At 44.5% G+C, this 22,841-nt stretch overlaps 2 protein-coding genes across 3 annotated transcripts; one reads left to right on the top strand and one right to left on the bottom strand.

Moving 5' to 3' along the window:
* Window positions 1-2,530: 2,530 nt before the first annotated feature.
* On the bottom strand, window positions 2,531-17,883 carry vps35l (VPS35 endosomal protein sorting factor like; the record flags this gene model as incomplete). 2 transcript variants are annotated; one of them, XM_079757232.1, is made up of 30 exons in its annotated part: window positions 2,531-2,670; window positions 3,234-3,383; window positions 3,758-3,876; window positions 4,480-4,645; window positions 4,911-5,050; window positions 5,275-5,389; window positions 5,801-5,878; window positions 6,020-6,118; window positions 6,536-6,599; window positions 6,836-6,916; window positions 7,085-7,170; window positions 7,385-7,447; window positions 7,556-7,636; window positions 7,781-7,834; window positions 7,934-8,050; window positions 8,209-8,320; window positions 8,570-8,616; window positions 9,031-9,231; window positions 9,765-9,858; window positions 9,957-10,004; window positions 10,171-10,267; window positions 10,641-10,700; window positions 10,812-10,896; window positions 11,215-11,343; window positions 12,159-12,238; window positions 12,488-12,512; window positions 12,676-12,789; window positions 13,030-13,212; window positions 13,766-13,865; window positions 17,790-17,883. In XM_079757232.1, 30 exons carry the CDS (start codon window positions 17,810-17,812, stop codon window positions 2,572-2,574), a joined length of 2,910 nt encoding a protein of 969 aa, XP_079613358.1. In that variant the 3' UTR covers window positions 2,531-2,571. The 2 variants fall into 2 exon arrangements, with proteins under 2 accessions (XP_079613358.1, XP_079613359.1); XM_079757233.1 differs by lacking the exon at window positions 17,790-17,883 and adding an exon at window positions 14,452-14,489.
* zdhhc16b (zDHHC palmitoyltransferase 16b) lies at window positions 14,616-21,421 on the top strand. The gene is made up of 10 exons (XM_079757234.1): window positions 14,616-14,819; window positions 16,363-16,697; window positions 17,092-17,286; window positions 17,816-17,904; window positions 18,257-18,285; window positions 18,450-18,583; window positions 19,884-19,969; window positions 20,439-20,562; window positions 20,966-21,036; window positions 21,283-21,421. The coding sequence occupies exons 2-10, from the start codon at window positions 16,446-16,448 to the stop codon at window positions 21,383-21,385; spliced, it is 1,083 nt and encodes a 360-aa protein (XP_079613360.1). The 5' UTR covers window positions 14,616-14,819; window positions 16,363-16,445; the 3' UTR covers window positions 21,386-21,421.
* The last annotated feature ends 1,420 nt before the right edge of the window (window positions 21,422-22,841 follow it).

Below are 22,841 nucleotides of genomic sequence, written 5' to 3'. Positions count from 1 at the left end.
TTCTTTAATTTGTAAGCGATTCCGGTCTTTTTTTTTTCTCCCTTCTCCCCCCTTCATCCCCCCCCTTCCCTTTTCTCCTCTGTGGTTGTGTCTTCAAGTTTGATTGGTGGAAATGGATGGCTGTAATTGCTCAGCAATCGTGTGACACAAGCCTACAGATTTAACTTCCCAACCATTTTAATAAGTTCCAAGGCCACTTGACTTCCAGACAGTACAAAGCATCATCGCACGTTGACAACCTTTTAACCCGTTTAGAAAGGAATGGTGGAACCGTCATGGAAGTCCTAGTTCTTCTTCCTGCCTACATGTCGACATTGTAGTGGATTTTTTTTGGGGGTGGGGCAGGATGGCGATGTTTATCTCACAAATGTTAACAAAGAACACATTCATTTTTTAGTTTATTTTTACGATGTGTGTTGTGCTGCACTGTATTCATTTTGGTTCTACACAGAAACTCAAGGACTGTTCAAATGTCTGTCGCTGACCCCAAGTCTTTCAACCGATTCATTTTCATCTTTTTATTTTAATTATGTCAAAGTACTGGCACTACCAACTGTAAATTCCCAAGACTTTGGCTGAATGTTGGATGGTTAAAATAAAACACAGGAGAAATGAATGTGGTGTCTTTTGGGCAAGGCCATTATAGGGGCCAACTTACACTATTTCAATCCCGGCTCATTTGTTTCACATATCTTTGCAATACCAACAATATTGACCATCGTTCAATGGTTACCCCTGCCGTCATCTCCTGGCGTGTGTGTGTGTGTGAGTGTGTGACTGCAAACGTGATGGTACAGTCGTTGGAATGCAATTAACCTATTCTCTATATAAAGCCCTCTTCTATCTCTGAGGTGGTGCTACAACAGGAGGACATATAGAACGACCACAGGCCGCTCTTTAGTTCCTTTTAGTTTGCTTTTTTTTCCTTCTGGTTTTTGAAACCCTCACACATTACGATAAATCTATTAAACTGTGTAACTCAATTCACAGCACTGCAGTGTGTTGTTTCTGTTGAACAGTTTTTTTTTCTGTTTTTGTTTGGTACAGTCGGGCTGATTGAGGACTTCAGTTCTAAGTTTTGCGCTCATGGCAGTGTAGACTGGACATTTTGTCCTTAATTTAAGGACTTTATTTTTTTAATCTGCTTGATTTTCTCCACCTTGCTCCTTTTTTCTTTCCTCAATGTCTGTTCTTGAATTACTTTATCAATCTTAAGCAATTAATTAGGTAAAAGTCTGCTCTGGATGACTTCACACACACACACACAAGAGGGGCAATTACCCCCTCCCCATCCACTTTTGCACAAGCTTGGAGTATAATTAGTTTACTTGCTAATTATTTATCTTGAGGTTACTAGCAGTACAATGAAAGACAAGTCAGTAACATAGAATCTGATTGAGAGAGCTTTGAATGTTAAAGACCAGGCTTTGGGATTTTATTGAATATAAGTGTAGTTTTTAAAGTACTAATAATTAAAACTGTTGGATTGGTGCAGATGAATACAATTTGCCATGGGGTATTATGTTAACGCTAGTTATTTTTATTCCAAATCCTCGATTCAAAGCTTTTGTTTGACATCGAGTCAATACATTCGGGAATTTAATTCAGGATTGGAACTCTCAAATCAAAGTCCTAACAAAACTGAGGATTTACAAATTAATAAAAAATACTTAAGGCAAGAGCTGTGCTATTAATAAAGTCACTTTTGTCTAACTGGAGCTCTCTAGTTAATCCTACTTTTATTGTGACCGTTTTTCATTTATTTACATAACTTTCCTTATGGTTTGTAGCGGGGACTGTTGCCTTTTCGCTGATGAACAATTGAGTAAATAAACCAGAACTGATTCAAAATGTTAAGCCTTATTCTTTTCTTCAAGACTAATTCAGTGAAACTATCAAAGAACCTTGACAAAAATCTCACTACAAAGAAAACGGTGTAGAATGAACTTTTGTATTATTAAAATGGCAACATCTTCCACACTTAAATCAGTGCTTGATTAGTTAACCAAGATACTGATCTAACTCAAAGGTTAGAATCTGTTTTTTTGCATTTAGTTTCAAGGTTCATATTTTCATTCATATCCATGGTGACTTGGCTCTTCTTCACAAAACGACCCCATTTATTCAGGCCACTAATGTTAGAGCACTAGGACCCTGCAGGTTAAGAGGACCATGGCGGTCTGGCCCATCCTTGAAGTCCAGCCGCTACAGCTTGGGAGGGTTTAGTGGAATGATATCACATTTGCAGGCTTGTGGCAGAAATGTAGACCTGCTTCACTCGAGCCTGGTTAAAGTTATATCTTCTGAATTTTACAACGAATATCTTTATAAACCAGACTCTAAACAAACAGAACCAGATAGCCGTAATCCAAAGGAAACGATTCAATCGACCAACATTGAAACCATGACAAGGACGCACTTTGGGGCACCCATCTCCCCTCACTCCCGAGGACAAAATCCATATCCTTCAAGCCCGAGAGGCACCCCACACGGGTGGATCTATTCCCCTTTACTACAAAGGGTGCTCTGCGGCCGGTCTGGAGCCTCCGGTCCTGGCTGGGTGCTGGGTGTTCAGGTCCTGGACTGCAGCGTGAGTCTCTGCACCAGGTCGGCGATGTGAGCCATGCCGGGCTGCTGGGCCTGCTGCCTGATGTACTCTAGCGTGCGCACCTGCAGAGAGGGACCCCGGGGGGGATTAACCAACCGACAGCTTCTCAGGGAGTGCTTGAGGTCCTTGTGAAAGGGAGTTATGACTATGACCTACCTCGCACGCCTGGGCGAAAAAATCAAAAGCAGAGCACAATTTAGTACCCTTTGATAAGAAAATCAAAAGAGATTTTCTTATCAAATGGTACTAAATTGTGCTTTGCTTTTGATTTATTTGTCCAGGCATGCAATGGGACATGAAATGCGATCTGGTTCTGATTCAAGTGGGAATATTACCCTTCCCCGCCCCACTACAAGTCCGCTGTACCCTATATTTGCTAATGATTGGAGGTCACGATGATGAACACACTTAAATGCTAAATGAAAAGAGCACCTCAATCATTTTATCCAAGAAAAATCTTCAATAACACAATATCGTTTGACATAATATATTTCTTTCCCCTCTTATTTAAATTTCAAAGAGCGAAGAGGAGTCGCGTTTCCCCTCCATCGCGGTACGTCAAGTCAGAACCCAAACTGAGGGGGTGGCTGCGCTGGGGTTTGAACTCGGGGGGGTTTGAACTCACGGAGGTGCGCGTGTCGCTGCAGCCGTGCTTGTGGTTGAGGTTCCAGAGGTTGACGGCCAGCTGGTTGAGCTTGTTGTTGCGCAGGTCCCCGTGGGCCAGCAGCGAGCTGAACAGAGAGAAGGACAGCGAGCCCTGCCGACGCACCGTTTGCTGGGTGAGAGGGTCGGGAGGGAGGGGGTGGGGGGGTGGAAACGTGTGAGCTGTATTGCATATGTAAGGCAGATATTTGTGGAGATACGCATGTTGGGATTTATCTTTATTTGCATCGTCTTTTGTTGGGTTGCTGCTGTGGAACGTGAATTTCTCTGTGGATGGATTTTCTTCCCAAAAGTACATGTTCATAGTATCTAAACAATAATCAGGATAAAAAATATTTACCCATTGACCAAGCATTTACCCATTGACCTTTACTATTTAACATTTTAAAGAGAAGAAACAGATTCATTTCCGACAGCAGCTAAAGATCAGAGGGCCGAAGAGATGCTAAAGCTACCAGTAGGATTCTGAGAGCTCTCCTCCCTTACCTCCTCTCGACCCAGGTTCTTCAGGTAGTCCAACACCTGGCTTATCAGGGTCTCACACAGCTTGTTGATCTCCGTGAGGAACTTAGGGTCGCCCCCGTAAAGAGTTTCATTCGAGTCCACTGGAAGAGGAGAAGAGAATAATATTGAGAAAATGCCCACCAGCCCTTGCCGGCAGAGAAAGGACAACTGTGAGCTGCTAAGGTGAGCTACCTTTGGGTATGGAGTAGAGCTAAGTGTGCTACCTTTGGGTATGGAGTAGAGCTAATCGAGCTACCTTTGGGTATGGAGTAGAGCTAAGTGAGCTACCTTTGGGTATGGAGTAGAGCTAAGTGTGCTACCTTTGGGTATGGAGTAGAGCTAAGTGTGCTACCTTTGGGTATGGAGTAGAGCTAAGTGAGCTACCTTTGGGTATGGAGTAGAGCTAAGTGAGCTACCTTTGGGTATGGAGTAGAGCTAAGTGCGCTACCTTTGGGTATGGAGTAGAGCTAAGTAAGCTACCTTTGGGTATGGAGTAGAGCTAAGTGAGCTACCTTTGGGTATGGAGTAGAGCTAAGTGTGCTACCTTTGGGTATGGAGTAGAGCTAAGTGTGCTACCTTTGGGTATGGAGTAGAGCTAAGTGTGCTACCTTTGGGTATGGAGTAGAGCTAAGTGCGCTACCTTTGGGTATGCAGTAGAGCTAAGTGTGCTACCTTTGGGTATGGAGTAGAGCTAAGTGTGCTACCTTTGGGTATGGAGTAGAGGAACGTCTCCTGACTCATGGCGGCCAGCAGGGGCAGTGCGCTGATGTAAACCTTGACCTTGGCGTCCCCGTTGTCCTCCCAGGTGTAGTCCTGCACCATGTTGAGGACCCCTCGCACCAGGTAGAGCACGCCATGCTCCGGGTGGTCCTAGAGCCACACACACACAGATCCTCGTTAGGAAGGAAACACGAGAAGCACACACACTTTGTAATGCTAAACATGGGACAGCGTCTTTCTACAGTATCTTGTATCACTTACTCAGGACATCCGTTCCCCATAAGAGGTACGCAGAGGCCCTCATTAGGATGGGAACATGAAAACCTCTTTCTTAAGCATCTTCTACTTACTGGGGACATTCGGTCGCCATAAGTAGAACACACACACACACACACACACACACACATACACTTACCGGGACAACCAGCAGCATGGCGAAGAAGGTGTTGATGAAGTCCAGCAGGAGGCTCTCGGAGGAGCGGCTCTTGCCCTCCACGCTGATGGTGCGAGGAACCTCCGGCAGCAGGCTGACCGCAGCCTTGAAGAAGGCGTCCGCTGAACACAGAGAGGACCATGAGGCAAAGGAGCCAAGGGGAGGAGGGGGAAGGCAGAAGGGATCATGTGTTTAGATGTCCTCCATTTATGAGCAAAACCTTTATATAATGTCAGATATATACTTTTTGAATTTCTACTTATTAACATTTTTAATACATTTTAAGCCGATAAATGTGGGAGAATAAAGCTTAAGTTAAAAAACGTATTTGCCAATGAGCTCTCACCCTGGGATAGACACTGGTTGGCCAACGCCACCTGTCCAGAGAGCAGGTAGAGGCTGAGGCGGCAGAAGATGCTGCTCAGAGATGGAATGGTGATGAAGCTGTAGGCAGCACACGCCTGGAGGGGTACACAACACACATACACACTTTACTATACTCATGAGGACCTTCATATACACTTGTGAGGACATTTATACATACACATGTGAGGACATTTATAGATACTCGTTAGGTCTTTTGTTTATTCTTTGGACGACATTTATTGATATATATACTTGTGTGGACATTTATATATACTTGTGGGGACATTTATATATACTTGTGAGGACATGCATATACTTGTGAGGACATGTATATATACTTGTGAGGACATGCATATATACTTGTGAGGAGATTTATATATACTTGTGAGGACATTATTGTATACTTGTGAGGACATTACTGTATACTTGTGAGGACATTAGTGCATACTTGTGAGGACATTAGTGTATGCTTGTGAGGACATTAGTGTATGGTTGTGTTGACTCACCCTGACGAAGGCGGCTGTTTTGCGGGAGTGATTACCCCTCATCATCCGCCTGGTCTCCATGGCCAGCTGATTCACCGTCTGGCACGCACACACACACACACACACACACACACACACACACACACACACACACACACACACACACACACACACACACACAGTTCACATCAAGCACAGAGACAAACACACAAACACACCAGCCACAGTGCAGAGACTCACGTGGATGAGCTGCACCAGCACCGGCTCCAGGTTACAGAAGGTGGCTCTAGCCTCCACACAGAAGCTCAGCTGCTGCTCAAAGTCACGGCCAAACCAAACCTGGATGGACAGACCGGATACACACAGTGACAAAGTCAGCTAAAGAAAAACCCTGAAAGACAGATCGGAGAGGTGCACGTGAGGCACATGGAGCGCAGATTTCTGTTCATATTTGTAGACCCAAACAGAATGGTATCGTAACACTGCATAGCACACGGAATGAGAATATATTGGAGCCTTTTACGCATTAAGACTCAAGGCTATTTTGGATTTTCAATGAGAACATTATTTTGCTCTTAAATAATTAGTAAAAAATGACAGCAAACTAATGGTTAAATGGAAAGATTCAGCAGATCTCCCAACATAGGTCAGAGGTCATCGGCTCTAGGCCCATTTCCCAGAAGTCCACTGGGCATGGCAGCACTGTTGAGTACAGCACTACAGAAGGGTAAAGCAGTGTTATTATTCTGCCCTCACCATGCGAATGAAGCCGCTGATCAACAAAGACAAAGATCTTTTCTCATCCTCCAGGGTCATGGCACTGTGGGAACACAGAATATTATCCTTAGAAAATGTGTGATTACCCAATTAGTTATTACATTCCCTCATGGATGTTATCATTTTTTGAGAGGTGTTAATGTGAATAATTCTTGGTTCTCGGCCCAATCCCCAAAACATTGTTTATTTTTTATAACATCAATGATCAAACACAAACTAACCCTTCCCCCCCCACACACACACACACACACACACACACACACACACAGTGTAGCTTACTTGACAGAGTCGTGCATGGCCTTGCAGACGTGCAGTAGTGCGTTGAGGATCACAGGGTCCCTGGTGGGCTCCAGCTGATGCCTGGGTGTTAGGACAGACCCATACTCATGAACCTGTGAACCTTCTGCATTACAGGTCACACCTCCCACTGCGACCAAAACGCTTAAGAATGTCCACAACGTTTTCCCTCAGTTTGAAAACACCATTCTTTTTTTAGAAATAGGGTTTGAAAAATGGCAGTGAGCCTACTTGATGAAGACCTCCATGATGGTTCTGCACACCACCACCCTCACGCCGTCCTTCTGGAACATGTCCAGAAACGGCAGGAAGCGTTCCTGGGTACGGGAAGTGATATTATCAGGAAGGGACATTTTCAATATTTAACACTGTAAATGTATTCAGGCACTCGATGTTTGGATGGACTTGCTCGTGCTTGGCTTAAAGTAATTAGTCATTAAATCAAATATTCATGAATCAGCATGCAAATGTCCATTATGATATTGTACATGAAATATCTTGATGTATATTCGAAAAAAAGAAATCACTCACCATGGAGAACAGGATGGAAAAGTCGTGGAAGTAGGTGAGAATCTTCTGGATCACAGACTGCAGCTATGAAACCAGCAGAAGACACAGAGTCATGCATCATCACCCAACATCATGATGTTAATTCCTTTTTTGTAACAGAAGTGTTTGATTGGCCGGCTGCTCGGTCCGTACCAGAGGGTAAGCGTCCTCGAATGCCCGGTCGGGGGTCAGGTGCTTGATGATGTCGGCCAGAACGGTGTTGACCTCCCGTTTCTGAGGGAGCGCACGTGAACGAGAGTCAGGGAGAGGGATGGAAAGGAGGAAGGGTTTAGAAGAGACGATGTCAGCGATTATGCGCAGTCGAGGTTAAACGAGGACTAGTGCTGGGAGTTAAGAATCTCCCTGTGTGGGACTCACTGTGAAATGGCGACAGGTGAACTCTACCCAGATCTCCGCACAGTGGATGTAGTCCTGAAACCAGAGAGCTCGTCAAATAGGACACACACACACACACACACACACACACACACACACACACACACACACACAAACCAATCAGGGGCGTCTCACCTGCGGGCCGCGTATCTTGGTGATGACCTTCCAGGCCTCGTTGAGGATGGTCAGCCTCTCTGCCTCCGGGGGGTCCGCACAGGCCAGGCTGCGGCCCAGCGAGCCGAACAACAGATGCTGAGCGACAAGAAGAACTGTCACACACTCGGACGTTCACACAATGCTTTGTCTCCTCCAGAGGGTTGCACAACTACTGAGTTATGGTGGACAGACATTATCTTTGTCTATGAGTTTTTTTTATACACAACCATTGGATATGCTGCTTTGCCCCTGACCTTTGGAAAGCCGGCCTCATCGCAGTCTTTGATCATGCTGATGAAGTCTGTGGCCCTGGCGGCCACGAACTCGGCCCTGAACGCCCACATGACGGAATTCAACAGCAAGGCACTTTGGAGAGAGGGGAAATAAGAGGAAGTTTTTACTTTCAATACAGTGTTATCAAATCCAGCACAATGCTACTGGCTGTTTACATTGCATATGTGCTTGACATTGACACCCCAATTTCAAACGATCATCAATCCCAATCCGAACATGAACTGAAAGGGAAACTGCATATTTAAATAAATATGATGATCTAGGCAACTGCGTCATCAAGTGCTTGATTATCTGTTATCTGCGCTGATTCGTGAAACTCACTTGTTACCCAGCTTCTTGCATCTCTCCATCATCTCGGTCAGAAGAGGCTGCAATAGAAAAAAGCCCACGCTTAAAGTCAGGTTCTCCGTCACCATTCTCTGTGTAAGTTGTGCTGTGAGTTGCTTTTTCTTGTAGGGTATCATAGCAACAGTGTAGAATATGGAGGAGTTTGGAGCGGTAGTTGTGAACGTGGGTAGTCAGACCCTGGTTACAGTGGTTCAACACCAGTTAGTTATTGGTTCGAACCCCAACGCCTGCTGTCGATCTGGACTAAAGCGTCTGCATAAAGACTGCATGACTCAATAATGAAGGTACCCAACCATAACCAGCGACGACTGTGGGACAGTGAGATCGAGGTTATAGAGACACTCTGCTTTAGTGTGTTTTCATCTAGTGCTTTAGATGAGAACCCCGGCTGCCTCGCTCCTCACTCCCCCCCCCCCCCGGTGGGCGCTACATACGTCAGGGGCCCGGTAGGCCACACATTGCAGGATCCAGTGTATGGCGGGCGAGTACAGGGTGAGGTACTGTGGGATCTCCACATGCTGCAGCACCAGCTGGTTCTGCACGCTGTCGCCGTGGATCTGCCGGAAGGTGCTGAGCAGGTCGAAGAAGTTGCGGTTCAGGCTGTCCTTCAGCTGGGGGGCCACCTCCATGCCCACCTGGGTGGATGAACGGACGGATGAATAAATCGATGGATGGAGGAATGGAGGACATTTTAAGTACGTGTTTTGCGGGGTGCCAGGGTGAAGTTAAGGGTGTAAATAAAGGGTGCTTTCGTATTAGGTGTGATTGATTTGTACCGTGCCTGCTTAGGATCCAAGCTTTTTCTGGCATGCTAAATAGTAAAGCAGTCTGGGCATTGGATGCAGGGTATGCCCATGGTTATTGATACGTTGGAGACGATGCCAGGAAAGACCCTCACGCTCTCCTTCCTACTTAATCAGCAACATAGCCGTGCAGATCAGAGGATGAGGTTGCCATGGGATATGCCAGCGGTGGACAGGTAGTAAGGAGAACAGCTGTAGCTCATTAAGCTAATTATGGGTTTGAAGCCGTGCCAGTGCCCATAATTATCGTCATGAGACACACCTGTGTTCGCCCCTACAGCTCTGTGATAAAGGCTAGTAAGAGTATTTCAATCGATTTAATATGGAACACATTCCAGACCCAGAATACTGAATGGGGGGCTCACCCTGCAGAGGTAGGCTCTGGCGTAGACAGCCACCAGGGGGTCTCCTATCCCCCTGATCATGGCGGTCAGTCGGGGCAGGGTCTCCTGTATGCCGCTGGGAGGCGATAGACAGAGTGCGTATGAGGCTTTGACATCATCCATTCTAAAAGGTTGATATGGAGAGTGATGAACCCGCAATAATGATTGACTTACGTTTTATTCAAGAAGCGGTTGCACTTCAAGATGGCGGCCTCAACATATCTGTCATGGCGAAGGTCAATGGGTCAAACATATACAAATCAAATGCATGTCTGTCTGTTGGTGTCTGTCTGTCTGTGTCTGGTACACAGGGTGGGTTACGGGACTAGGTAGTAACAGGACACAGGGTGGGTTACAGGACTAGGTAGTAGCAGTGTGTGAAGGATACAATCTGGGGATGAGCTCTCTGATAGAGGCGATCTTGAAGAACCAGTTAAGGCAGGTCTCCTTCGCCGTGTCGTTGACATCAGCCGCAGTGAACGAGTCTGAATAAAAATCATAATATTCAACAACTAAAAACGTGCAAAGAAATGTACAAGTCTATATAGATATATATTTTTAGCTTCCACTGTACATACTAGCATCTAGCATTTGTGTTAGCACCAGTGTTGGTGGGTTTGCCAAACCAACAATCCACTGCTCATACATGACAAATAAACTCTATGAATCATTCAAAATAAACACAGGAAATGACATGAGAAAGATCCAGCATTAAAAAACGGCATCCTGTATTCTGCTCATCTGACTTAACCATCATTCAAAATTGAAGCTGACTGCACAAAAAAACACACACACACACACACACACGCACCCACACACACACACACACACACACACACACACACACAAACACTTTACCTGGTAAGGTTTGTGAGTCCGCCGAGCACATGCTGGAGATTCTGTCGTACACTAGACGACCTGGAAGCAGAGAGGTCACAGCCAGTCAACACAAGGTGGGTCTATCAGGTGTTCATTTAAACAGTGGCTTTATGTGTGTGGAAGGAAAACAAGACTTCTTTGTTTACGAACCAAAGGTGTCGAGGATGTCTGTGATCAGAACAAACTTGCTGGGGTAGAACTGGATCACGGACGTGTCGGACAGGAGTTTGGAGCACTGCAAGCAAGGTAAAAGTATCCCATAGTATAAATTAATTGTATACAAGTTGATTATACACACACAACAGGAGTTTTGGAATCCATAAAATTATAAAAATGACCACAAAGTGAGTTGAGAGGGTGGCATTGTCTGGGGAAGGGGCTTTAATAATTGAAATTGTGCTGGTCCAGGATATTCTAAATAATACTAAATCAATGAATACAATTTTTGTAGGGCTTTATTTCAAGGCACCCAAAGCACTTTACCTCCGTGAGTGACAACCAAGCTGTCCTGCTGGTGTGGACCTTAATGTGTTGGTGAGAGTGGTGGTTCTACCTGGATGACGATCTTGAGGGCTTTGACCTTCTGGTCTGTGGCCCAGGCCTCCTTCAGGGACTGGTTGAGCTCTTCAATTCTGTTGGCGTACTCCTGCTGGGACAGGTTCAGCAGCTCCCTCTGGGAACCCTGGGGACACCCACACACATCAGGACACGCACACATCAGGACACAGACACACCCCACAACACCCTTTAAGACAGCTACATGATTCTGAGCTGGCAGGAGGGGGTCAACCCTCTAGGGCAGCATTACTCATTGCGCGGCTCGCAAGCCACATGCGGCTCGCCAAGCCTCTATTTGCGGCTCGCATGGCGGTAAAAATATACAGTGATATGATCATGCAGTGAATACAGATATTTAAAAAAACAATACAAACAATTATTTAAAAATAAATCAACAGCGGCATTAAAAGGTGGAAATATAGCCTTGTCTAGAAAATATTTTTAAACTTGCTCGGCTCTACGCTGACAGCGGGGTCGCCAGATTGGCGGTTTTCCTGCATAACAAGAGAGAATGTGCTCTTTGGATGGACTTATTCTTATTAACTTATTCTTCAATAGCTTCCATGTTATGTGACCCAGTGTCTCCACATTATTCCAGAAAATAGCACACAGTCACACAAGTCTTAATTTTCCTTTCAAAGTGCACCAGATTGATGCATTCCAGGTTAAAAGGTACCAAATTTTCTTCCGGGGGAGCATGCCCCCGGACCCCGCTAAGGACCGGGTTCCCTCCACAGTTTCACAAAATCCTGTGGGAAACACTGCTTCAGGAAGGACATATTATTAAGCAGGCATACTTATTTATGACTGGATTTATAGCTTTTGATACTTTGCGGTAAAAATGGCTCTCCTGTTGATGTCGTCCTGTCAGTGCGGCTCTCCTGAAAAAAATAGTGAATACCACTGCTCTAGGGTGAAGCCAGAGGTAGGATCCTGTACCTCCTCCTGGTCGTCTAGCTCCTCCAGCCGGGTCCGGACCTTTTCTGAGACGGCTGAGGAGCCAGGGCTGGGCGCCTTAGCTGGAGAGAAGACGACAACACGCCATGTAACGGGTGAAGTAGCAGACACATTGTAACACCAGTCAACTGGTGATAGCACTCCCACAATCAGAGCATTCACTCCTCAAGTGCTTCATCGTGATTTTCAGATCTTTCTGCTGATTAAGTTTCATTGTATTGGAGCTGATATATAATATATTGTATTTACATGTCTATGCTTGATTTTAAGTATATTATATATTTACGTAATTTTTTTAATTAAAAAAATACCTTTATCCGTTCCCATGAAAAGATTCTAAAAAGAAGAAAAAAAGTTAGAGTATTAAATTCATAAAACAATTAAAATGGGTTCCTCATGATGTATAAATATGTACCTAGTGGCGGAAACCGGACATTGTATTTGGACCAACAATTCAAACTCACTGCAAGATTTCAGCACTTGAATGGTAAATACTCACGATGGAGAGCTTCTCTGTTGTAGTGAACCTGGCCAGGATTTCTCCTCGTTTAGCTGACCAGGGTTCAAAGTCAGTTCCCACCACCTCCTCCTCTCTTTTCTTCCTCCCCAAATCCTGGAGACAATCACTTGTTGGCTGAGGTTTTGCAAAACATTTTCCCTCTTGTGTGTATTTGCATTTTAATTGTTAATGTGTATCTCTGTCTGTCTGCCAGAGAGAGAGAGAGAGAGAGAGAGAGAGAGAGAGAGAGAGAGAGAGAGAGAGAGAGAGAGAGAGAGAGAGAGAGAGAGATTGTGGCATGCACGTATGTGTCTGTGAGTGCGAGCGTGTGTTGGCGTGTGTGTATCTCCCTACCCCTGCTGAGCTGCTGTGTGAGAGGCTTGGGACCTCAATGGCGGAGGCAGCAGCGAACATGGACAGGGGGTCGGTCCCGTCCAACATGGAGCTCAGGGGGTCTGGGGCCACTGAGGAAGAGGAGGAGGAAGACGAGGACGTGCTGCCTTTACGAGCCCCGCGGCGTGATTTGGCATCCGTCACCTTGATGGAGAGGAAAAGCGTTGTCATGGTAATGTATGAAGTAACATCGGTAATGTGCAATGCAATGAACAGCTGGTGTGTATTATTCCTGGTAAATGTTAATATAGATTTTAGTGTTAACCCTACTATGGTGCTACCTAGTGACCAGCTCTGTTATGTCATGCATGATACGTTACAGTATGCTATGTTATGTTAATTTATGTAATCTTATCGAGGTTATGTTAATGTATTCAGTCAGATCTTTATATTCTACACATTTTGAGAGCAACAATTAGGGTTGTTTTGTGCACAAGTTATAACTTAAAATGCTGTCATGTTTTCAAAAGGTAGGGGCTGAATATTAAATCCATTTACATAGAATTCACACAAGAATAAGTAAAAACTTTTTTTTATTTACAATCAAAGGGTTTTCTACATCGATGAGGCAAGGTCAAAAATAATTGTTTCAATGATCAGCCAAGAGAGCGGAAGGAAGACATATGACATGATAGCTTATGGATACGACTTGAACTTGCTGCCGATCAAGGTCTCGTTTAAGTAATGCTTTACGTACAGTGATTGCCTTTAGAGGATGGTAGTCTCCAAACTCCACCGGCACGCATTCCAGACGAGACGACTGGAGCTCCGCCTGGTAGCGGCGCTCCCGAGAATGCCTTTAAACACCGGAGACAGTCAGATATGATAAACAATGTGTTGACTATCTTAATATTGCGTTTTCGTTAGTTTACGTTAATTTGCCAATAGCGTCAAAAGGCTGATGCATGCACTCCAATTGGTTTGCGGTGCATGATCCTTAATGTTTCCAGAAATGATGGATTTCAAATGACAGATCACTTTTTGGATCATCATACCACCATTATTTTACACACACACACACACACACACACACACACACACACACACACACACACACACACACACACACACACACACACACACACACACACACACGTATTTTAGCTTTGAATGTGCAATTTATCTACAACAATGCATCGTCTGTGTCTTAAAAGTTCCCACTCGATCAAACTTAACGAACGATTCGTGAACACTGTTACTTAAAATGATATTGCATATGCCTGGTACTGTGTGTAATGTTGACAAACATAAAATAAAAATACATTTTAAGAGAAACGAGCATACCAAAAGTACAACTGTCAATACAAATATTACATATTACATTCGGCTAATCAAATATTGGCGATGATAGACACACTTTCCCTCAGAGAAAAAGCATCTTACCACTGCACCGCAGCCATGTTTCTGCAGTCATATGACATCTGATTACTTCCTGGTTATACACAACCACTCGCTGTATCGTTTTTTATACACTGACACATGACGCATTAGAGTACAATACTTTTATCAACGTCTAAATTGTTGGATGAGAGATAGTAAATGGCAGTATGATGCGTCCTGCGACCCAAACGGATATGTTAATTCGAGTTTTCGTACGATAAAAAACACAATTTCCCATAATTCAACGATGAGCGTGTCACGCGGAACAGGGAAGAACCACTATGAATGTTGATGCCATCATCTGCAATGGAGGCTGCAGCAGCCAGTTGATCATGTGCTAGTGAACCGGTTCAATCGTTTCACTTGAAAGGGTAAGTGAAGGGTTTGAATCGAGCAGATCGTTTCTTTCGCATGTATTTAACATACCATGTTGATGTTGTCTGTTCAATGGTAATGGCTAAACGGTAGATTATCACACGCAGACCTCCCTGTTTCAAGTAAGCTGGCATAGCACTGAGAAGGTGATTTAGATAGAACTAGGAACTATAACGAGAAGCACATCATACTAAAAAGTGACAAGATTTGTATTCAAGATGAGGCTTGTTCTCCAAGACCCTTGCACACGCCCCAAGAGGTTATTACAATAAAGTCAAGCACTATTGTGCAATGATCATCATATTGAGCCCCTGCCACCTACAGTTACATCATGTAACTATCATGTTTAACGTGTTTCATTCCCCGTTAACACACAGGTGGCATGGAATGGTTTGTGTCGGAGGACAGATTAAAGCTTGTTACATTGAGACAGTGATCTCACTCCGCCTAAACCAGATTTACCCTTTACGCCTGGCAATTTTGTTTCCATAGTTTGCAATGCCTTTCAGTGCCACTACAGTGTTGTATGACACTTGTTTGGGTATAAGACCTGTATTAATAAATGCAGGTCCGGAGGCCACTTGTTTTTGCCAACGTTAATCATGTGGTCAAAACTGAAATAATGGTATCCAAAGCTATAAGATACATGGCATTAAGGTGCATCGAGGGTTTATATAGGCAACTTTGTCAAAGATGCCTTCCATCTTCCATAACATAAAGTCTGGAAGTCTAAAGACCCCAACCCCCCCCCCCAATAAAATAAGCTGTAATATGTAATTTTTTTTATCAATTCATCATAGAAATGTGGATCAGAAGAATCATCAACCCAACCCATGTACTTGAAATTGGGTTTTCATAACAAAACAGACCCATCGGAACCTACACCCCTTCTGTTGTTTTATTTAAGGGTCACACATCTTAGTGAACCACCAATGCTACTGTTGATCACGATACCAGCCATGCCTTTTACCCTGTGTAACCAATACGCTCACTTTCACGAAATACCTGCCCCCAGATCATATAACCAACCCCATTCCCTCATCAGGAAACTCACCCCTCCTGCGTGTGCCCTTATATATAAGGTTACCCACTTCTGCCTCAACCACCGTCAGGTTCTTAGAAAATTTCTTTATTCCAAACCAGGTATCAGGTCATCACCATCCGATAGCCTTTGGCATGTTAACGACGGACATCTGTCCAATAGAGTGCGGGTTGGATTGCACTGTTTTGTTTTTGTTAGTGTTGTCGGATTGCTGGTCAGAGAGGGTCAGAGTCAATCCCCTCGATTCGGTTCTGGATCAATTCGGTGCTTCCACTGGTTTTGGGAACCCTCCTTTTGTATTGTCTTTTGGAGTTTGAACCAACTTTAACAACGACACGTGAGGCAACCAAACTTTTCCCCCCCGAGCCCCACAAGAACAACCAGAACAACAATGTCGACGTCCCCCGCCGTCAGACTGCGCTACGAGGAGCTGCTGTTCTACGTGGCCTGCCTGTGTAACTGCTGGTCCCTGGTCCTGTGCGTGTGTGTGTGCGTAGAGGTCGGTGGCTGTAGGGCAGGCGGAGGTGGGAGTGGTCGAGGAGGAGGAGGAGGAGGAGGAGGAGGTGGTGGCGGCGGCAGCATGCGTCTGAGCGGCGGCCGCTGGACGTGGAAGCTTTCCCGCGCCATGCGGCTGGTGCTACGGCGGTGCCGTGCATGGCGCCGCGGCCACAAGCAGGGCTTGGGCGGCGGGGCGGGAGAGCTGTGCGGATACGCCAAGCTGCTGCTCCGCTCCCTGTACTACAACAGCCTCACCAACTCGGACACGGTGCTGGACTGTGCCTTCGAGCCCGTCTACTGGATCGTTGACAATGTCACCCGCTGGTTTGGAGTGGTGAGTTACATGATGTTGTTTGTTTATCGGTTTGTTCTGATGGGGGGGGGTATAGTAAACATTTATTTCAAGTCAAGTGTGAAGGGACTATGCTTTGTTTGACTTTGCTGCTATGGGACTGAATTTGTTGTTGATTTCCGCTTTCTTCTCTTTGCCCTCACCACCCCTGCTCTACATGAACTGTCCACACCTCACTTCAACACAACTCCCCTCACTGCTCCTCTCCTTTCATCTCCTCTCATCTCCTCTGCTCTCCTGTCACCTCCTCTGCTCTTCTGTCACCTCCTCTGCTCTTCTGTCACCTCCGCTCCTCTCCTGTCATCCCCTCCTCCTGTCCTCTTCTCCTCTCCCGTCCCATCCTCTCCCCTCTCTTCCTCCCCTCTCCTCCTATCAGGCGTTTGTCAGTCTGGTGGTCCTGCTGATCTCCTCGGTGGTGATCATCGTCTACATGTGCGTGCTGCCCATCATCCTCAGCACCTACCCGGCCCCCTGGATAGTCTGGCACCTTCTCTGCGGCCACTGGCTGCTGGTAATGGTGGTGTTCCACTACTACAAGGCCACCACCACCCATCCGGGACGGCCACCAAAGGTGATCCAAGGAAGCTCAAATGTTGTCATCGTTAAAGGTGGCTTGACTCCATACAATATGCAAAGATGTCTTCCTCTCCCATGCTCCTTAATGACCTGTATCTGAATTCAGTGTATGCCGCTTTTGTATAACAAGTATTAAACTGTAATAATGGTAATTTGAATATAGTTATGTAATGATTTAGAGGATTACATTGACTAATAGACACTGAAATAATCAACTACTAATTTGATATTGATGTCACCAACACAGTATATAAATATGGCTGTGAAGTCAGGCTGGAAACCTAACAATTGATCATTACAATGAGTCATTATAGTTCGGAAGTGTATGTATCTTGTTTATTAAAAATTAAACCATCACATGTGTAGCTATGAATGTTGTTGAAACTCACACTGGATGTGTTGGTTACTGATTGACTCCTTGACAGGACAGCGTGATTAATGAGATGTCTCGGATGCTTGTAACTCCTTCCCCCCCACATCACACAGAGACATCCTCACCCTTTGTCTTCTTCTCTTGGCATCAGGACAAAAGCGACGTCCCGGCGGTGTCCATCTGTAAGAAGTGTATCGTTCCAAAGCCAGCCAGGACCCATCACTGCAGCATCTGCAACACGTAAGACCACCTCAAACAGCCATGAACACAGTTTGGCTCTGGGATGCACTACTTCTGTCTGGCATCATGCCCTCTTGGTTGAGTGACGGAGAGTAAACTCAACTGTCATTTCTTTCAGCAAATTTGTATATGAAGTGGGATAAAAATGTTAATAACATTTATATTTAGCAGACCCCTTTTTATTTGTATGGGGCACAAAAATTGGGGTTAGAAAAAGTGATGTACGACTTGGTCATAAACAACTGACAATACTGTAGATTCCAACAGAGAACCTATAGGTATCAGAACAAAAGTATGGTACTTTTTATGTTTGTTTCTTTATTAACTAAAGCATTTATTGTTTTTATCACAGGTGTATTCTGAAAATGGACCACCACTGTCGTATCCTTGTGACTATCGGCCCTCATATTAAGTTGGTTATACGTTTCACCGATCCACCATGACTTATGGTTTCCTCAAGATTCGGCAACAACAATTAGTTCTCCGAATTGGTTTCCTTCTCCCGGTGGATTAGGTGTTTTTCCTTAACCCCTCCGTGTCCACAGCGTGGCTGAACAACTGTGTTGGGCATCTCAACCACCGCTACTTCTTCTCCTTCTGCCTCTACATGATGCTGGCCTGCGTCTACTGCAGCATCAGCTCCAGGCACATGTTCACGGAGGCCTACAACGCTATAGAGGTGAGCCCCTCACCCCCTCCCCATCTGTCAGGGCGGTAGCCTGATCCATCTAGCCATCATGTATCTGGGCTGACATGCCCACACGTGCTGATCTCAGTAGACGGTAGACTTTGGAATGGCTTGTAAAGGCTTATCAACCGTACATTGTTATAAGACATTTTAGTGACTTGATCACAAAATGTGAGTAAAAAATTTGTTAAGCATTTTGTACTTTAGTTTAGCATATTACCATTGTTTTTACAGTCTAAATGATTTACACAAATGATTAAAGTAAAAATTATTTAATTTAATATTCAAATGACCTTGACAAGGACAGCTGGTATCTTTGTTTACCATGAAATACTATCAAACAATAGGGTTAAAGGATAATGGTAATTAAGGAATAGGTTAACTAAACCTGAAGTTAGTTCTTCATTTAAGCCAAGGTAACTACACTTTCCTCCTTTCTTCAGCTGGATTTTATTTCAGGGCTAGGTTTAAGGGGCCAGTTTTAAATTCCTTTTTCATTGACACACCGTCAGTCAGGACACACACACAAACACAAACAACAGCGATAATGCAGAATGGAAAACCGGGAATACGATGCGCTGACGGAAGGTGATGAATATCTCTGCATTCCAGACAACACAAAACGTGTTGATTCAAAGTGTGGAGGCGGGTGGTTTGTTAAGGCTCAATTACTAGTGTGCCTCCTCTATATTAGGTTTTACCTTCAAGGGGTGGAGAGGGGTAGAGCGCGAGGGGGAGAGTCGGGGAGATGTGTAGAGCGATTAAAAAGGGAGATCAACAGCACAAGCTCGGATGGCCAAAGGCAGCAAGTGAAACGGGAGACTGCCGCTAGTATCTGTTGGCTGGTCTCATGTTCACCGTAGTTCAGGAAAGTGGGTTCATCTAAACATTGATTGATGGCCAGATGGTAAACACATAAACTGGAGTACCCATTTAATGGGCTGTTTGGAGATTCCACTGGTGCTACCATCGTGTTTTCTGCACATATTAGTAGTTGTGTTCCATCATTTGGATGCGGGACCTAAACATTTACATTTACATTTAGGGCATTTAGCAGACGCTTTTATCCAAAGCGACTTACAAGAAGTGCATTTGTTACAGTTACTAAACCATTGTTAGGCTGGCCTGTTTATTGAGTTGAGTTAAATGGTTGGGGTTGGGACTTTCCACACAAAGTCTTGTAACCCACTGGGAATAAACTATCTATCATACTAAATGTGGATGCAAGTACATAGATGATTAACCCTGTTGTTTGCAATTTGCTTACCGCTTTAACTTTTTTTATTTGTAGGAATTATTCAAGCCCTCCCCTCCATCCTTCACCTTCAGAGAAACCACCTCTCACAAGGCTATCGTGTTCCTCTGGGTGCTGACCAGGTCAGGAAACGTCTCCACTTTACACCGAATTACACCGTTTAACCAGCGGATATAAACTATAGAAATGTGAAGTAATGAGTAATTTGCTACATTTAATTTGACCGCATAGTGTAGCGGATAGGCTGCTGACTCTTAGCCAAAGGTACTCGGTTCGAGCCCCCAATATTGGATATCATCCATCCGGTGATCTCTGGTCCCTCCCACGACCGAAACGCAATTTATGATCCCTTTCCATTATAAAAGCAGTTAATACTTGATATAGTAGTTACGTTTTTCTCGGGTGCTTGTCCGATGAAGCGAACTAGCCAGGGACCTTGTGATTGGCATCTGCTATTATTTATATCATTACATAGACTAAATGATTATTCAACTCAGAGGAAAACAATCGTTAGTCACAGTGCTAGTCTCTTTGAATCAAAGTGGTCAACAGCGGTCTCAGTTGTGGGGGTGTAATGTGTCCTCCTCCCAGCTCGGTGGCGGTGGCGCTTGGGGCGCTGACCCTCTGGCACAGCATCCTCATCAGCAGAGGGGAGACCAGCGTGGAGCGCCACATCAACCGCAAGGAGATCCGGCGGCTCAAGGGGCTGGGCAAGGTGACGTCCTGGTCCCTGGCTCTGTGTGTTTAAGTGAACTGCTGGTTTTAGTACGTGTTTTGAGTCCCGTAGGCGTGATTATACAGTGGCCGCTGTGTTTCTCTGATGGCTACCCGTTACTCAGGGAGAGTCACTAAGTGTACATCTCGTCCACTTGGGTGATCGCCTATTCAGCTTTCTCTACCTCTATGTGCCTCTAAATATATTTTTATTCAACAATCTCTATAGCTGTAACTCTATCTCGCTAGGGCTCTTACTATCTCTATCTTTCTATGTCTACGCCCCTCTATCATTGTCATAGATAGATGGATAGATATCTATATCTCCATCATAATGCTGACATCCAGCAAACATCCATTTTGTGATATCTTGGCTGATTTATTGTCTCCTTTTTTGAATGCAGGTCTTCAGAAACCCATACCACCACGGCCCATTAACCAACTGGAAGATCATGTTTAGTGTGGAGAAGCCCAGGTGAGCTTCTCTAATGTCAACTTCCATTTTGGAAGGTGATTTATTTATTTAAATTTTAGTAATAGCAGTTCCCTGAAAGACCATTGCTATAAAACCTTGTCCAAAGTTAGAATAGTAGTACATAATATAATGTGAAATGGTAGTGCATCACCATAGCAGTGCTGGGGAAAGGGGTTTGATTGTTAAAGCGTCCACCAAACGACATGTAATATCAATGGCATAACACAGGTCTTCTCACCTCTCTAGTGACTGGGTGACACGGGTGCTCCTGCCTTCCAGCCACCCTCCCATTGGGGACGGGATCACATGGGACTGCACGTACACCAGAAAGGACCCCATGGCTATCTGACCCTCCATGGATCCCGCACTGGAATAGTTTCTGCGTCGAGATCTAGCCGTGTCCAGGCTCCAGCTGAACCTCCATCATTTTACTGACTTATGGGGGACAGGAGAACTTCCAGATACATTCCTTTGTTTTCTTTTCTCTCCTGACTGTTAAATGTTGTTCAGTTGGCTTCTGTCCAACACCAGCAACAGACTCTCAAGTTGCAGATGAAGAAGGATTCTGATGATCACCTTTGCCTCTGAAGCTGCTTCAGTACATCATGTTAGGGCTTCTTCATCCTCCGTATCGTTTTGCATCAGGCTAATTGGGATCCAAACGTTGATGGAGTCATGGTTTAGTTTTGAGGTTGTTTCTGAGAGCAAACCAAGTAGGCATGTTGGGGTTGTGTGCCCGGATGGTTGTTGCTGGAATTTTGACGTTCATGGTTTTGTCAAATTTGTGTCGGTTTTTGCTTTGTTTGATGCCCCACATTTCATTCTTTTATATCCTGTTCCCTAAAGCTTATTTTCTTTAAAAGGATCAGGTTTAAATTTTAATTTATTATTTACAATCACACCTGGAATGAGCACCTTTCAGTGCTTTCCAGTTGGCTTGTCCACCAGCTTTATTCTTTGTTCCATTAACATAAAATTGTACTTTTTTATTTGGGCTCAGCCTTGCTAAGCAAGCAGTTGTCTTGTTACATTGGTCGTCTGCCATTAGGGTTCACAACCTCCACTGGTTCGGATCTACATGGTGCCAAAAAGACTTACCGCAAAACTGTGCAAGACTGCTCAGAGACAGGTCAACTGGAAGACCCTTCTGAAGATCAAACGGTGACCCATGCTATGATACTTACCAAGTGATTCTATTTGTTAAAAAAAAACAAATGCTAGAGCTTTACAATGCAAGTCAAGGACCATTGTTGTAAAACATGCATTTCAGCGTAGTTTAGAGTTCCTCTTAGATGTGAATAGGAGTCTTTGCCTTGTGAAAATGGCCAGCCTTGAAGGGGACTTTGATAAATGGAGTAACTGCATATCAGCATGGCGAGTAGTCCCCTTGGTTGCCATAGTGAAAGTGGTTTTATTAACCATTGAGAGCTGTGCTCTCCATTAATTAATTTTTTTTTATAAAGGAAAAAACATCACTTTTGAGTGCAATTGATTAAAGTGTATTTAAGCTTTGTGGAATTAAAATGAAAAACATTTTATACCAATTACAAAAAAAAAAGTTTAATAACATGTTAATGCAACATTTTAAATATCCATACATCCATGGCGTTATTCAGTGTGAGGTACACAGTTAGCTGACCTTATTGAAATGCAATCGTATTGAGCCGCCTCACCCTCTTCAAACACTGGTGAATCCTACTTCCTGTTTGCATCTGTTCAATGTTAATACTTGGTTTACATATATAACTACAGCTGGCTTGAGAAAAAAAATACATTAAAGATGTTTTTGTAATCAAATCGATAGA

This window comes from Pollachius pollachius, assembly GCF_949987615.1.
Source record: "Pollachius pollachius genome assembly, chromosome: 19".
Classification (NCBI taxonomy): Eukaryota; Metazoa; Chordata; class Actinopteri; order Gadiformes; family Gadidae; genus Pollachius; species Pollachius pollachius.
Note: the sequence above shows the minus strand (reverse complement) of the source record. Positions and strands in the feature narration are given on the sequence as shown.

Bases quoted from the DNA above. Each gene is read 5' to 3' on its own strand.
- zdhhc16b (XM_079757234.1), top strand. From the start codon at position 16,446: ATGCGTCTGAGCGGCGGCCGCTGGACGTGGAAGCTTTCCCGCGCCATG. The intron at 17,287-17,815 runs GTGATCCAAGGA...TCTTGGCATCAG, and splicing joins ATCCGGGACGGCCACCAAAG to GACAAAAGCGACGTCCCGGC. The intron at 21,037-21,282 runs GTGAGCTTCTCT...TCACCTCTCTAG, and splicing joins TTTAGTGTGGAGAAGCCCAG to TGACTGGGTGACACGGGTGC.